Source organism: Odontesthes bonariensis, chromosome 21 (assembly GCF_027942865.1).
Source record: "Odontesthes bonariensis isolate fOdoBon6 chromosome 21, fOdoBon6.hap1, whole genome shotgun sequence".
NCBI classification, from domain to species: domain Eukaryota; kingdom Metazoa; phylum Chordata; class Actinopteri; order Atheriniformes; family Atherinopsidae; genus Odontesthes; species Odontesthes bonariensis.
The window spans coordinates 9,497,122-9,513,202 of record NC_134526.1 but is presented as its reverse complement, the minus strand read 5'-3'; the positions used below and the strand labels follow the sequence as shown (position 1 = coordinate 9,513,202).

General features: G+C 41.7%; 1 protein-coding gene across 1 annotated transcript in view; it reads left to right on the top strand.

Moving 5' to 3' along the window:
- Positions 1-3,200: 3,200 nt before the first annotated feature.
- vat1 (vesicle amine transport 1) overlaps positions 3,201-16,081 on the top strand; it is a 28,103-nt gene continuing 15,222 nt past the window's right edge. The window contains exons 1-2 of the mRNA XM_075454858.1: positions 3,201-3,850; positions 9,955-10,162. Of these exons, the coding sequence (XP_075310973.1) occupies positions 3,425-3,850; positions 9,955-10,162 (634 nt within the window). The 5' untranslated portion in view covers positions 3,201-3,424. The remainder of the gene's footprint in view (positions 3,851-9,954; positions 10,163-16,081) is intronic.

The following is a 16,081-nucleotide window of genomic DNA, read 5'->3' as shown; positions in this document are numbered from 1 at the left end:
AAACTCCAAAAACAAAGATACATTAGTTTGATATTAACTAACTTTTTCAAAATTGTGTATCATATCACAAAAACATCCTAATTGTGAATGATTTTAACCACAATAATCATGTGGTGAACATCACATATAGAGACAGCTGTTTGATTAAATGTTGCCATCTGGAAAGTGAAATTTCAAACAAACTGTTAACCATTGGGTTGCATTTCAAATTCATCTCAAAGGTGGCTGAGTAAAACTGCCAAATAAAGTCTGAAATAGCATAAAACAGAAATTACTCAAGTTCAAGGACCAATGATTTGTAGTTAGGTACCATGCTTGATTAAAGTCCTCAGTTACTTTTGAGCACTGGAGGCAAAACTCGATTATGACACATAAAAAAGAAACACATTTCACATGAAAACAAAATAATGACATTTAACACTAAGATGTCATTAGATACCCAGCTGGGGCCTTTCTGTGTGGAGTTTGCATGTTCTCCCCGTGTATGCGTGGGTTCTCTCCGGGTACTCCGGCTTCCTCCCACCGTCCAAAAAATCATGCATGCTAGGTTAATTGGCATCTCTAAATTGTCCTCAGGAGTGAGTGAGTGTGTGTGGTTGTTTGTCTCGTTTGTCTCTATGTGGCCCTGCGATGGACTGGCGCCCTGTCCAGGGTGTACCCCGCCTCTCGCCCATTGACTGCTGGGATAGGCTCCAGCCCCCCTGCGACCCGACCGACGGATTCAGCGGTATAGATAACGGATGGATGGATGGATGTCATTAGATGTCACTAAAACACATTTTTATAAAACACAGCATTTATGACGTGCTTTTTTAATGAGATTTTGCTGTGCTGTCTTTCTGTTGTTGTGTTTTGTTAAATGTTGGGTTTCCTGAAGTATAGTTATGTTGTTTTGAAACACCTGGTGGCATAAAGATGTGTTTTCTGTTTTGATGTTTTGGTTAATTAATCTTTTTTGTGTGGGTGCTGCCATGTTTACTCTTATTTTGTTCTTTGTATTTGTGAATTGTGGAAGCCTTTCCCTGAGTGTTCTTTTTTTTTTAAATTTCATGGGGAACTTTTGATGGGTTTTTCATGTTATTGTGTTTCTGTTTTCTTGTCCAGTGGTGTAATGTTTTGTCACATGCTGCTGTGTGCCAGACCACAGGGCCACTCTACATTAGTCATTAAAATGAGGTTGATAAGCAAGTGGGACTGGAACCTCTGCGGCACCAAAAGTGATGCAGAATATTGCTTGAGAATGTTGTAAAAAAAAAGAATAACACATACCTTCATATTTCATGAAGGTGATCAGGTTTAGAGCAATAAAACATTTAAGCACCTTGATAGATCCAGTGATGAGCTTTTAATAATTTTGCATCTGCAGTAATTGATGCTGGCAGCCATGTAGGGGATTTGAATTTGATTCCTTTTCATAGATTTCTTGTAAATCCCGGTGTTTGCCCAGCTTTAATAGAAATTAAATACGTGTGTGTTTGTAGTCCAGACACACATCCTCAGAGACTCCCTGCAGACTCAGTATATTTGCCCAGCAGAGTGGTGACACAGTACTTTATCCAGGCTGATTACGCTGCTGAGCAGCATTATGCACTCTGTAACCTACTTAGACAATGGAGAAAGTCTCCAAACTACACCAGGTGCCCAAGACAGTCCATCTTTGTTCCTGTTCCTGCTTTCCTTTAACTCCAGCCATTTCCTGTCCTGGAACATGTTCTGAGTTTTTTTTTCTTGGCCACACCATGAATATAATGAAGGAGATATTCACATTCTGTCTCCCCTTTAATGCTTTTTTCAGACTTCAACCTGCAGCCCAGCTCAGTTTTCTGACTGCACCTGACTGATACATTACCATATTCACCCTGTCAGAGCTGTTGTGAGCAGGAGCCACTCTGTGAGCACCCACTGCATACTGATGTATAGTCAAAGTGGCTCGAAGCAGTTGGGAAGAACAGACACCTGCTGTGTAACAGTTTGCTCGTGTCAAAACTGTAGATCAATAATGCCTACATCAGTAAGCCCCTGTGGGATATCGATTTGGACATTGCTGACGTTGGCGTAAGGATTGCTGAGTGGCACTTTACGGCCACAAGATGTCTCACCACTCCTTCTGTGGTCACTCCATCTGAATGAACCCTGGCTAATCTCAGCTCGATGCTGGCTGCTTTTTCTGACACATACAAGTCTCACTGAGAGTTGCTGTGATTCCAAAACATGTGCTACTTACATATCTTTCCAACAAGTTTCCTCAACTTGCAATAAACACATAAGATGCCATCAATAAAATTCAAACCTGTAATTCAGTGAATGCCCCTGCCCCACCGGTGCTTGGTCTGATGGAGAGGTCATCCTGCCCGACAGCTCTGGATCCCCCCTCAACAGAAGCCAAGAAATACAAAGCTGATTGCAGCATTTCATCAAAAACTGGCATGACCTCAACACAAACTCATATTTTCTGAGCTGCTTGTGCAGGGAAGTTACAACAATGAGCCATACGCAGGCCAAAAGTTCCTGCAAATCCTACTGTAGAATAGGTAGCATAAACAGACATTTCCTCTGATTTCTGGTGTTTCACAAACCTAGCAGCTAAACATGCAGCAGTAAACAGGCAGCAAATGCAGACTGGAGTAAATTTGGATGCATAAGGTGCATATTTTTCCACTTACTACCAATGTTGAAGACACTTGTAAGTCGCTTTGGATAAAAGCGTCTGCAAAATGACCTTAATGTAATGTAATTAGGTCTGTCACCATTTTGTGATTTATGACATCTGAGGAAGCTGAAACTAATTTTTTATACAAAATTGTGACAAATGTATTAAAAAAAGAGAGATCCACAATATGCACCTTAAAGTTGCATCCTTTGTGCCTCAGTTAATTATTAGTCAAATAATATTTTTAATCACTGGCGTTTTTTAGAGGTGTATCTGTTTTTGACAAGCTACTTATGTCCTCCAGTTTTGTCCACTTAAAGACTTCATGGAGCTTTGCAGAAACCAACTGATTATGAAGAAGGTTTTAACTTTATCTGCCTTTAAGCCTAATGGAATTTTTTGCAAATCACTTCACTGATTGATGCAATATATGGACTTCATTTACTGCGCTATACAAATAGCCAAACCCAGCCAAACACACAAGCCAATCCCTGAATTTCATCAGCACTCCGTGTTTTCCAGTCTGCCTCTGTCTCGTCCCACTCAGACTCTGTCAGAGCGCGGCGTTGACAGTCACTGGCCACTGATCAGCCCACTTTGCCGGGGTTTGTGTCTCCTTCCAAGACAGCTGAGAAACAAGCTCTAACTCTCACATTTTCTTAGACTTGCAAGGCAAGCGCACGCAGCCAAACAGCAAGCCACGGCAGCAAAATTCACAAGTAGTGAAAAGTAATTTTTTTCTATATTCATCACCGTCTCGTAGCTTCCTGCACCATGTCTGGAGAGGACGCACCTGCAGAGCAGCAAAACGCTGTGGACCAGAAGCAGGAGACCAAACCCACCGAAGAACCTAAAACTGAGCAGCCCAAAACGGAGTCCGAACCCGCCGCTGCCGCCGAGGCAGCCGCCACCCCTGCGGCGACCACCGAGAAGGTCCCCGAGGAGGAGACCTTCACCTACCGCGCTCTGGTGCTCACAGGTTACGGCGGCTATGATAAAGTCAAGCTGCAAGGGAAGAAGGGAAAGCCCACGCTTAAGGCTGGCGAGGTCCTTGTTCGGGTCAAGGCTTGCGGGCTGAACTTCGCCGACTTGATGGCCAGACAGGGGCTTTACGACCGGCTGCCGTCCCCGCCGGTCACCCCCGGTATGGAGTGCTCCGGGGTGGTGGAGGCTGTTGGGGAAGAAGTAACAGACAGAAAAGTAAGCAAACACCGAATTTCGTTTTTTTTCCACGTGTCATGAAATATATTTCTTCTGTGTCCATTTCATTGTTTAAGTGATGGATATTGTATTTGCTTCATATTGGTGCTCAACAGCTACATCTGGATATGGGCGTGTCAGGCTTCGCTCGTTCCTCAGAGATGTGGTGGCTGCTTTATTCTGCCACTTTCTAAATTCAATTAATTAAATGCTTCTTGGCTAACGGTTAAGACTGTTAACTTGATCATTAAAGTACTATTAAAAAGAATTGCTCATGCTTTTTGACTGAACTATATCTGTTTGTTCATGGAAGATTGGTTGTAGGCTACGCGGAGAGGAAGCAGCACTTGACCAAAAGTTGGGAATAAAGATGCCTCGTGATTCATGTCGTACTTTTTCTTTTTTTGTAAAAATGGCCAGAGTGGATACAAATGATATAAATTGAGTACAATGCCGCTTGTTGTAGACGTCACTCCTCTTGTGTCCCCGGTTTTCAAACTGTGCTACGTGTGCGTAACGCTGGGTAAATTAAAGTTTTAAAAAAACGCAAGGATGGATTAACTGTTTATACCAAACTTGTCTGTTGAAAGTCTAAACCTAAATAAACACAACCAAATCCGTGGGATGCCTTTCATGCTTGCTGCACCCACGCTGTTGTGCGCTCTGATGTGCGCCACTGTGCGGAGCGTTGCGTCAAGTTAGCCACAGAAAGACCGGAAATCAAATCTGTATCTTCCAAATTAAAGCTGTGAGCGCCCAGAATTGCCTGTATGGATACAAAATTAACTCAAACTAAATCTGTAAGAACCATCATCATGAAGTTCAGGAAATCATGAGATATAAAGGGTGACAAGACATTGGACTATAACATGCCGTATCGCGGTGGTTTCACTGTACATTAAAGCTGAAATCAAATGAAACACCCTCTCTGCTCTGGCTCTGAATTTTACTGAAAAATGACGTTTTTCAAATGACAAACACGCCTAATGTGAGGCACCGGTGAACATCAGGCACAAATTTGCCATTAGAACGTTAACAAATCAGGGATTTTATTTTGGAGACCTTTGGAAAGAAGCCACTGTAATTCATATCACTTTACACCGGTAGTGAAGACAGGAGTCACCGACGCCTTTTGTTACCGGGAGCGACTGTGGCGCACGATCGCATGGTGTGGAAAGGGCGAGGCGCGATGCAACAGACATTGTGGTGTGAGCTAAGGGATCATTTTTGTCAGCAAATAGCGCATTGCCTCTGTTGAATTCAGAGAATATTTACAGTCATAAGTAATTCACGATTTAAGTTCAAACCAGTGCGTCTCAGACAATAAAGTCAAGTCAAATAAAGACTAATGATAATACCTTTCTTTAATGTTAAACCCATGTGAATGATGCCGTAACTGCAAGAGGTTTGTCAGTGTCATCTTACATTACATGACAAGTCACAGGCCGAAAGTAATATGTCCGTCCCCCGGCAGCATGGCATCACCACGGTAACCGTTTGAACAGTAATTTAACTATAAAACCTAAATGTTACACACAGTAATGACTCACGGTGTTTGGTGTAAAAGCAGTTTTCTCAAATCGGCCACTAGATATCTGTGGACAAAACCAAGAGGAGCACAAGTGATGCAAGTGCAGAATCATTGCATCTAGATGGGAGTGGCACATGTGTCTGTAAAGTGCAGCTCATACAGTAAATGACTGGGAAAATCAAAATTAAATGATGGCTCAGCTAACAACAGCCAGACATCATAGAAGGTTAAGACCCTTGTGTTTCCAGGTTACTTTATTGCTTCTTTCCACATTGTCAGTGATGTTGATTGGATTTAAAGGTCACAAAGCACACACATGCAGACGCACACAGAATGTTACCAGACTCCCACATCCACTTGCAGCCTTTTGCTTATAGAATTAAGAGCCAATCTTCCTAATGGATGGAGATCTCTGGATCTTTTGGCAGCTAACTCGGAGGGAATGTGCTGACCCTGACAGCAGAGAATTTTTGGGAGGCTCGCATCTCCGCTGCTCTCAGACACACATATGCACACAAAGACATGCCATATTGGGCGTGTCTTGTGTGTTTGTGCCCAATAAAGCATTAAACCCATACTGCTTTTCAAATAATGCAACATATACATTAGAAGCTAATGTGATTGATTTTGACTTTATCTTTGTGAGATTTTATATGTAATTATGTTTTAATGTGACTGTTTTTCAGATAATAGAAGCATTTGAGAGGCTTAAGTTACACTTATGATAATGTATTTATGATTTACATTCCTTTTAAAATGATAAATACCTGTATTGATGCTTTTGTCATAGTCATACTGCCTATCTATGTTGTTTTTTTTTTTTTTGGTTTTTTTTTGGCATAAAAACTCCTGTCAAGCTTGTGCTGCAACTGTCAAAGAATTCGGAGCTGTTAAATACAGCTCCTGTCTTTGGCTTCTTTATTCTTGCGTGCATGCCTCATATTGTATGTCTATTATATTTGCAAGACAAGCAACCCTTCTAGATGCCCAATAAAGCTGAGTGATGTGAGACTACGGTGAGTTCACCCGAAATGACCTAAGAGGGAGTGCAGGGAAAAGTGTAACAGTGAATAAGTGAGCCGAGAGCGGAAATATCACAAATCACACCGAGGCTCCCCTGATGCCAAATATCAGCACTTTTTTCCCCTCCAGGCCTGGTTTAAGAAAAAAATTAAAGCTCTCCCCTGGTGAGTTTTGGAAGGATCTGCCCATATGTTCTCAATTACCTCCCTCTGGCCCACATTGTCAGTCTGGTATTTCCTCCATCAATTCTTCCCTCCCCCTATCTATAGCTTCTTTGCTTTGTGTAATCTTGTTAATCCTCCTTCAACCACTGGACTATCACTGAATTCTTCACTGATATCTACTAGCTTGTGAGCATTTGCTTCTGGGTGAAAAAATGCCGTCTTTCTGCTTTGGTCAGTGTGGTTCTGCTTTAGGTCTGGAAGTGTGGAATTTATAAATCCAGCTGTGAAAACAAGATGATGGTATTCTCATTTGCATGTAGTTACAGATCTGTTTGGGTCGTGCCATGTCAACTCATCGAGCAGCTGCTATCTCAAATTTTTAATTTAGTTTCTTTTTTCTTTTTTTGTGAAATCTATTTGACCCAGAAATCCAACATGCAGCCATGGAAGAGGGATAATTCAATTTCAAATTATTGAGGTGTACTAAAATACCAAATTAGAAATGTTGAACACATATAATTTTACTTATGAGGATAGATAAGTAATCGGCCAACCAGGCTCTCATCTGTTTGGAACATTTCATTAGGATTTGTTAAAAAACAGATTTAAAAAGACAGTGAAATTATGTGTATGTTTTTTTTTTTTAGAATATATTATGTACAAACATGAAATATTCCACCTCTCCAAAGCATAAAATGTATCAAGCTAATATTTGTTCACTTATTTGAAAGAACACAAGTAGTAAGCCAGTTTGGCCTATTACTGCAAAAGGCAGCATGTATACCTTGATATGACAGATTTTGCTGTATCCAAGCCGGGCGTGGCCTTTATCTTAACATCATATAAACTGGGTTACAGCACAGCAACACCTACACTGACACCACAGATATTTCACTTTCCTCTTCATTGTATTCACATGAGCCACATGAGTTGTTGCTCTTAACCTTAACCCTCATCTTTTACTTCCACCTGACTCAGTAAAACTGCTTAAGAAATTTTGTGCCCGCTGATGAATTTTTTTGCTGAGCTCAACAAAGCTCTTGGCCACAAAACCAGCTGACTTTGAGGCCTGCATACCCTAAAATTGAATCACCATCTGATTAAGTCCATTCACATACAGTTAACTGGAAGTGTCTTTGTTCAGAGCCCCCGCACTCCTGACCCCGACTGTGGCTGTACTTGTTGCAGTATGAAGGGACAGAGAGAGGAAATGCAAGAAGTGCTTGTGTCTTTTATGTGTCACACTGTGAAGATGTTGAAACAGAAGTGTCACAAGGCTTGTTTACTTGTTCATACCTTGTGTCTGTGCGACTCACAGTAACTCACATGCTTTACATGGGCACGGAAGAATAGCTGCAGATGCATTTGAGAGTGTGAGTCATGTTTATTTCCTGTAAAAGAATGAACTCCCCCGCGTATCGATTCATACCACACACTGTACCCCCAATTATACCAGTGAGTTTGATGAGTTAGAGGACTCAAACACTACAAAAGAAAAAAGATGGAGACGCTAAGGAGAGCTGGTCAGCATGAATAACAAAGAAAGGTAACCCACGGTGAAAAAGTGAAAGTGGAGTTTGAAATGAATTAAATGACTTGGCCTTTGACTGGAAGATGAGGAGATGAAAAGAAAGAGAGACGGAGATCTCTCTAATTGGAGTGGATAGACAGTGAGACGCATGGGTCCCTCCAGACCATTAGAGAGGCCCGGGTGGAGAGGGTTTGTTCCCAGGAGGAGAGAGCTTGTCTTATGCTCAGCCATGGGGAAGAATCTGGCAGGGAAACTGATGAGTGGAGAGAAGCCAGGGGAGAAGATGGGCCCCATTGTCCTGTTTAGCTGATGAGGAAGAGAGGACAGGGGACACTCCTCACAAGTGAGAAAAGAAAAAGGGAAGGCAAAGACAGCATGAGGAGCCGAGGATGAAAGAGGGAGCATCATAGAAGACAGACACAGACAGGATGAGACCGGGGGACTGGAGAAGGGGAAGGAAGACGTTCTGAAGTTGTGAGAGGAAAAGAACTCAGGAAGTGAAAGAGAAAGAAGGGAAGAGAAAAAGTGAGGAGAATGGAAATGGGGTGGGAGGGAAAGCTATGTTGGGAGAGTTGATAAGGGGGAGGAAGAAAACAGGAAGAGAGTTATAATGCTGCCGTCGTCTCTGTTTCCTGTGTCCCTCGAGTGAGTTCTTCTGATTGGTTGGTTCGGGGATGGGGGAGAAGTTTAAATCATGGCTCATTCTTCTGGAAAGAGACAGTTGTGTATCGGAGGATCCTGCTTTGATAAGGATAGGTTGGGAACAGCACAGGACAAGGGGATCAGAATTTTTGCATCAGGTTGAAACCTGCAGAAAGTTTGAAAACCTAAAATCGTAAATCAGATTTAGTTTTGGGGCGTCACTTCCTCATTGTTTTTTGCTAACTTTTCTTGCTTGTATTTTCATGTAAATCAAGCAAACCATACATCAGTATAATTCTCATATTCATCTTACACGATCCTCTTCCTTTTCTCTCCTGATTCTTTTACCGTCTCGTTTTTTTGTCCATGAAGCCCTGCAGCTATTCTTACCCTCCTGAACAGTTATCGCTTTACTTGTTTGCCTTTATTCTTTTAGGGCGAACACTTTGAGGTTTGGTGTCTGAGGTGGTTTCATGTTTGCATGTCTGCTGTTGTTGTAAGCCAAACAATAAACCTCATTCTTACATTTCCAGGCACATAATTTGTATCATTCCCACTGCACCACAGACACCATGAGGTTCAGATAGCAGGACACCAAAAGCTCCAACTTGAATGTTTGTCAGCTCAAGAGTTCGGGCAGTTACAGAAAAATGCTGTTGGCGATTAAAGACTCATTTGCCCACATTGCTAAAATGCTGCCATTGTACCGCAGATAAAGGACTGACCAGGACACACATATAAAAATCAGTTTTAGTGTTGCCTTGGCTATTCATTTAGGTTCAGTGTTATGAAGTTCACTTGATTCTCAGTTGCTTGGTGGCAGTTGCTCAGTTTTCCTCTGTTTCTAGTGCATTGTTGGGCATTAGTCCCCAATCTGTTATCTGTCTAACTCAAGAATCCCTTCTTCAATACAATCCATCAATGGTATAAATGTGTTCATTAAATAAGGTGTAATAATGTAAGTTGCCATGTTGTTTCTCAAACTTTATTTTTCAACCATTTACTATTCATTTTCTGTGTTTTCCTTTGTTCCCTTTGTTGCTTCTTAATTCTTTTTATTTAGTTCTGTATGTACACCCCACAGACTTCAGCTGAAGCTCCCTGGTTGAGAATTATTGCCTTGGGGACATTAATTTATTTTACAGTTTTGGTGGAGAGTACTTTCCTTTCTGATTTTCACTCAGCTCGTGTCTTCCATTCCCCTCTGTTTCAGGTCGGTGATAAGGTGATGGTGCTGAACCGTTTTGGGCTGTGGCAGGAGGTGGCAGTGGTGCCAGCCAGCCACACCTTCCTCATCCCAGAGGGGATGAGTTTTGAAGAGGCAGCAGCCCTCCCTGTCAACTACATCACTGCCTACATGATGCTGTTTGACTTTGGCAACCTGCGGCCAAACCAGAGCGTCCTCATCCATGCTGCTGCAGGTACCAACACATACACAGCACATGCACACAGGGAACAAACAGAAATTCTTTGAATTATTCATCCTAAATGGGAATATGACAAAGTATACATTGATTAATAGTTAATTCACAGTGGCATTAGATAACAGTGAGTCCCATTATAGGGAAATATGAAAATAAATCCTACATCCTAATCCTAAACTGATAAACTGTGGTTTTCAGTTTCTCTCCGTGGGAAGCTTCCCTGTAACTGTGCAGTAAATTTCACACTATAGCAGCCACAAAACTGGACTTGGTATTTGGAAGTCTTGCTACAAGGAATAGTTTTGAATAGTTTTCAAAAACACACAAAAAAAAGGAGAAACAGCAAGCTTATTTTCAGGCATGAAAATGAGGACTTCCTTCTCAGCTCCTCCTGTTCATGCATTGTTTGTCCAGATGACTTATGACTGTTCGAGAAGGTCCCACTTCATTTGTGTGAGATGTAGCTCAGCTTGCACCAGGACTGCACCAATGCTAGCACACCTGCCACCTGGACTGTGAGGTCTAAGATCAGAGTGAGTGGGTGGGAAAAAGATGAGGACTAAGGGAGCAAAGGCACCTGCTTTGGGGCGGGATGCATCGAGCCTGAGAGCATTTGATTTTGCTGTGTTTACACAGTCAGGCCAGTTGGAAAGAGCAATGGCGCATTTGCCAAAAGAAATTGTTCCCACTTGTTATCTGCTGGTGTACAGCCCTCACTTTCCCTCTCATTCCTACTTTTCCTGGGTAGGGGGATCTAGAAATGGATCCTCTGCATTTGGGACAGCATGTGGGTGTTAATGGCTCAGTGCATAAGGAAACCTGGCCTTATTCTCTCTGGAGACAAAAAATAACAATGAGCTCTGGGAGCCCGCCAGCGCAGGTGCGTATATATCCCCTTGACATTAGCACTGAAAATGAATGGACTTGTAAGAGTAAGTAGTTGCGCGCAGCTGAACAATAGCTAACAGGCTCATAGCTGTGGGACTGTTGGTCTATAGAGGAATCCCAAATGTTTGCCTTTATCATATCATCCTGTTGATGTCACTCACCCCAGTGAGCACACATGCTGCTCGAAGTTTTCTGTGCAGAGTATGTTTGCTATAAGAGGAATGCTGTGGAAATGTGGTTCGAGACACTTTTCCCTGCCGGTTTAGTCGAGGCAGCACCTCTCATTTCTCAGGGCAGGCTGCCAGTCTTTGCTCGCCAGCTGTCCGGACATCAGCATTGTCGAAGCACATTACTGAGGCTATGACAAAAATCTTTTTTCTGAGCAGTCACGCCTGGATTCTTTCCATGTGTAAATAATTATTATACGGGACTCTGTACAACACATGCTCTGGTGACATTTTGAGCTTTGTTGAGAATGGCAGCAGTATCTTTTGTGAATAAAATGTGCAAGATGTGCACACCCTTCTCTTGATTGTCTGCCTTCATTGTGGGGCTCCATGGTTCACATGGTGCTGGATGCTGAGTGTGTGTGTGTGTGTGTGTGTGTGTGTGTGTGTGTGTGTGTGTATGTTTGTGTGGGGGGTTTGTTCCTACCAGGAGTCTGCTGTCGAATTGTTCCTGATGTTCAATGATTAGACAGATCAAAGGTGTCTGCTGTGACAGGGCCAGAGAGTGAGGGGGGTGGGGGCATAAGCCAGTCTGTGCTGTTCTTTCAAGTCAGATATGTTTTAATAATATGAAAGATATTTCAGGCAATATTTTATATATTCCTTTCTAAACATATTCCACCACAGGATCTGGTGATTTTAACCCTATTATAACAAGGCAGGCATTAGATTCTTATAGTCAATATAATTAAGTCTTTTATCATTAAAAAATTTCCAACATTCACCAGTTACAGCCTCACAAATATAAAGATTAGGTGTTTTTTTCCATAATTATGAATCATTATGAATTTGATACCAAAAACAAAATGTTTTCTAACATTTTATAGAGCCACCAATAATTGTTTAACTTTGCCAGTGACAAAGGTAAGTTGACTGAGTTAACCTCAGATGATGATACCAAAAATGATTATGAATTTCCTTTATGGCTGAAACCGAAAATATCTTCATGTCACACATATGCATGGTAAGCAGATGCCAACTCAAGCATCTATTGATATATGCCATCAATGCTGTTGAGCATAGATGGAAAATATCCAGCATTACTCTGGAAAATGTCACAGTTTCTCAATAAACTGCATAACTGCTTTTTTTTCCCCCTTTAGACGCAATGGGGGTTTCCGAACCCACTGGTTTCAAGCTGCTGATCTAAAGTATTACCCATGCTCAATAATGATTCTCTTATTCCCTGTGCTTACTTTGAAGTTGCGTCAGACTATTTATTTGACTTTAAAAAGTATCACATGATGATGTGGAACGCCATCACTATTTCCACAGCAAAAATTCTTGTTTTTGAACAACAGTTTTCCAAGAGTTTGTCTCCCTTTCTCACATATTGAGTCAAAGTAAATAAAATTTTTGCAATGACATGAAAGCACAATTACAAGTAAATACAAGAACTCTGTTACAACTCATCACCGCTCACCACTTCATACACACCCCATTTAGCCACATACAGTATTAGCTATGTGAGGAAATGCTTTACCTCAACTCATTAGACTGTCTCAGGACTTAGCAGCTGATGGTTGCATCAGTGAGTTGTACATCCAACTAAAAAGCAGTACGTTTGTGTGCCCTGCATGCCTGAACTCATACTCAACTCTATATCACTGTATGTTGAGCAAAGATAAAATAGTGAGCACATACATGAGGTTATCTGGGAGCAATCTGTCTGGATGGGGAGTAAATGTGTTAGTGAACACAGGCAAAAATTTGTTTTATATCCTTGGTCCCAAGGTCCAGCGATAATTATGATTTAGAACAGTGTGATTTTCATTTAAGGTCTAGATCAACAGCTTCTTATATCAGCAGCCAAAGACTGTGATTCTTTTCTTTGGCTTTTAATGCTTTCGGCATTCATCCTCTCTCTGTTTTATGGCTGACCTGTTTTTCTATAACAAATTTAATCCACTGATTTAACTGTTTTTGGAAACTAATCACACTTCTTTCAATTACTTCAAGATTTCTGTTCTCCCAAATCCCCTGTAGCCTCTAGTTGAATAGATAGTTCATTATGAATTGATTATAAATGGGATTTTTATTTAACGATATCATCAACAGGTTTCTGTCAAGACATGCATCTTAATATTGTGAATTTGAAAGCAGTCTCACTTTTTTCCCAACAAAAAGGCAGAGATAGAAAGTCTCCTCTGTTTTCTCTTTGTACGCATATCCACAAAAGTTCTTTTAGCGATATATACAGATAAGACAAATGAAGAAGAAAACCTGGTGCATAGACCACGATGAAAAAAGGTCCTAAAAAAACTTGAACATTTCTAATATAAAGTCAATGGTTTCCATTTGAAATTATAAAAAACACAATCTTTGGACAGAAGGAGGCTTTTTTTATGCTAAGCTAACTAGCGCTACGTTTCAGCTACATTTGAGAGCTCTGTCTTCTCACCAAACTTGAGGTAAATATGCGCATTTCTCACAATTTGATAGCATTAACTAAAGCTGGAGTGAAGACTAATGACAGAAGTAAGAGCATAACTTAGCTGCTGGTCACACTTACGACAGCAACAATAAGTATTATAAGGTCTTCTAAAGTAAAGATCTATACTGCAAATATCCTGTTGAGCTCTGTAGTGAGGGCCTTTAAAGAGTGATGATGGCCATTCTATTGCCTTTTGCTTTTCCATTGTTCCATGGTTGCAGGTTATGTCACATCAATTTAAAGAGCATCCTTTCCTCAAAAGTATGGTGACCTTTACCCATCATGATCAGGTGACCAATAAAGAATGCCTGACTGGTGTTATGTATGTATGTATGTGTGTGTACGTAAATGCTGGTGAATAATCCTCAGCTGCTCCTCTCGTGGCTCCACTCCTGGCCTTTCTCTCCAAAACAATAGCTTGTTGTATTTCCTCCCATCGTGCCTCTCCTCTCCACTGCACATCTGCATCCTCCGTTGTCCTCCTCCCCCTCCGGCCCTCCATAACCTCCTATCCCTCTGTGTGACCTCGCCATATCCGTGCTGTAGCCCTCGTCATCGGGGAACGCGCGCACGTTTCCCCTTTTGTTTTCCCCAGAGAGTTTGGGTGGAGGGGGAAGCTCTGCGACATTTGGTTGTATCTCGTGGGTCTTCTACTGTACCCAGCCAACTGCCCTTCCTCTGACCTCTCCCTGAACTGGTCGTAATGTTTATGAACCTCAGCCAGCCAACTAGCCACCACACCCACACTACACATTCCTGCATACATATGGGGCTCCGCTGCTTACAACGATGACGTCTACCTCGGTTTTATTTATGAGCTATTGAGTTTCCAACATTAAGTGTCATGCATTGTGTTGCAGATTTGGAATGCATAATATGATTAGGTGGTGCTGTAGGAGCTTGTGTCCACTTCAGGTCAAGACTTTGACATTTTGGCACCAACAATACCACAATTTAAACTCCCATACTGTAAAAATCATACACTTACTAATAACCCTGCTTTGGTCTGCTAAGCACAAGTTATAAATCATCTCCTTTCAATAAAGCTTTGCGGTAGTGTGTTTTAGGGGTGTGCGTTTTTATTCATTCTACTAGCAAATTATGGAGGCTTCCATACTTCAGCAGCTGCTTCTTCTTGGAGTGTCTTTGTACAATGTAGAGTTACACCAGGTTAAACTGAGGATTAACTGGCAAGACTTAAAGTAAGAGGCTTCCAGCTGCTGCATGTGGGTGAAATCCAACCTTGAGTGTGAAGGGTGGCAGCAGTCACAGTTAGAGTTAAACTCTTGTTAAAGGTATTAATCTGCAAGGCTGAGCAACACCAAAATGAAGTGCTCTCCTGGATCGTTTAAATTTATAACCATAATATGACTGTTTAAAACTTTCTTCAAAACACAGCTTCTTCCGTTGACTGACTCTGGTCTGTGTTAGTAACAAAATGTGAAGCTCTCTGGTTGGATTTTCTTGTGCTCAATGTTTCCTGTTATGACTAATGAAAAAAACAGATTATGTTTAACTCAGTTGTCATATTTAGTGCTGCTTTTGAAGCCTTCCAGCTGTCCGTTACATTTTCTAAGCAGAACACAGAAACACTTGAAGGAACTTTGATGACCAGTATAATTCTATTTGCTGTGTTTTCCAGAAAAGGTACATTTCCAGCTTTAAATATATCTGCCAAAGTCTTGCTGTATATAAACTCTAAATGCCTGAAGCGAGTGAAACAGGTGGCTGGATCTCTTGGGTGTGGTGAATGAGAATCTCATCCTGGTGTAGATCTTTATGATTGCTGTCGCACTTGCAGACAGGGCCTCAGGCGTATTTGCCTTCAGTGAAAAAGAAAAATTCCGAGCAAAATGATGTCCTTGAGGTCGGATCATTGCAATAAACTCTTTTTAAACTATAAGAACAGAAATAACTATTTCTATTCCGTGTATCTTGCTTCTCCCTGGACTCCCTCCCAGATTGCTCATTCATTATTTACTCCTCTGCTGTTTGAACATTAGATCATTTGTACTTACAACTCTGGAGGGTTTTTTGAGCCATGTTAAAAGTCTGCACTTTTAAAGTGATTTTCCCTCTACTCCAATCAGAATATCTGCTCAGGAGGTCTTACCCTAGTTTAAAGAAAGCTAATTCACTCTGACCACTGAGCGGGAGTCTGGGCTGCGCGGTTGAACCGTCTCTGCGTTCCTCAGGCCTGACATCGCTGCCGGCAGCTCAGCTGCACCGATAGTAGAAGGAAACCAGGGCAACCTCCAATATAACCTGCCAATCGCATTGCTTGTTTGCACTCTCATCGCTGCAGCCGTTGACAAATGACCCCACCCCCCACCCCATTCCCAGCTACCGCATGCACTTGCAGGTGTA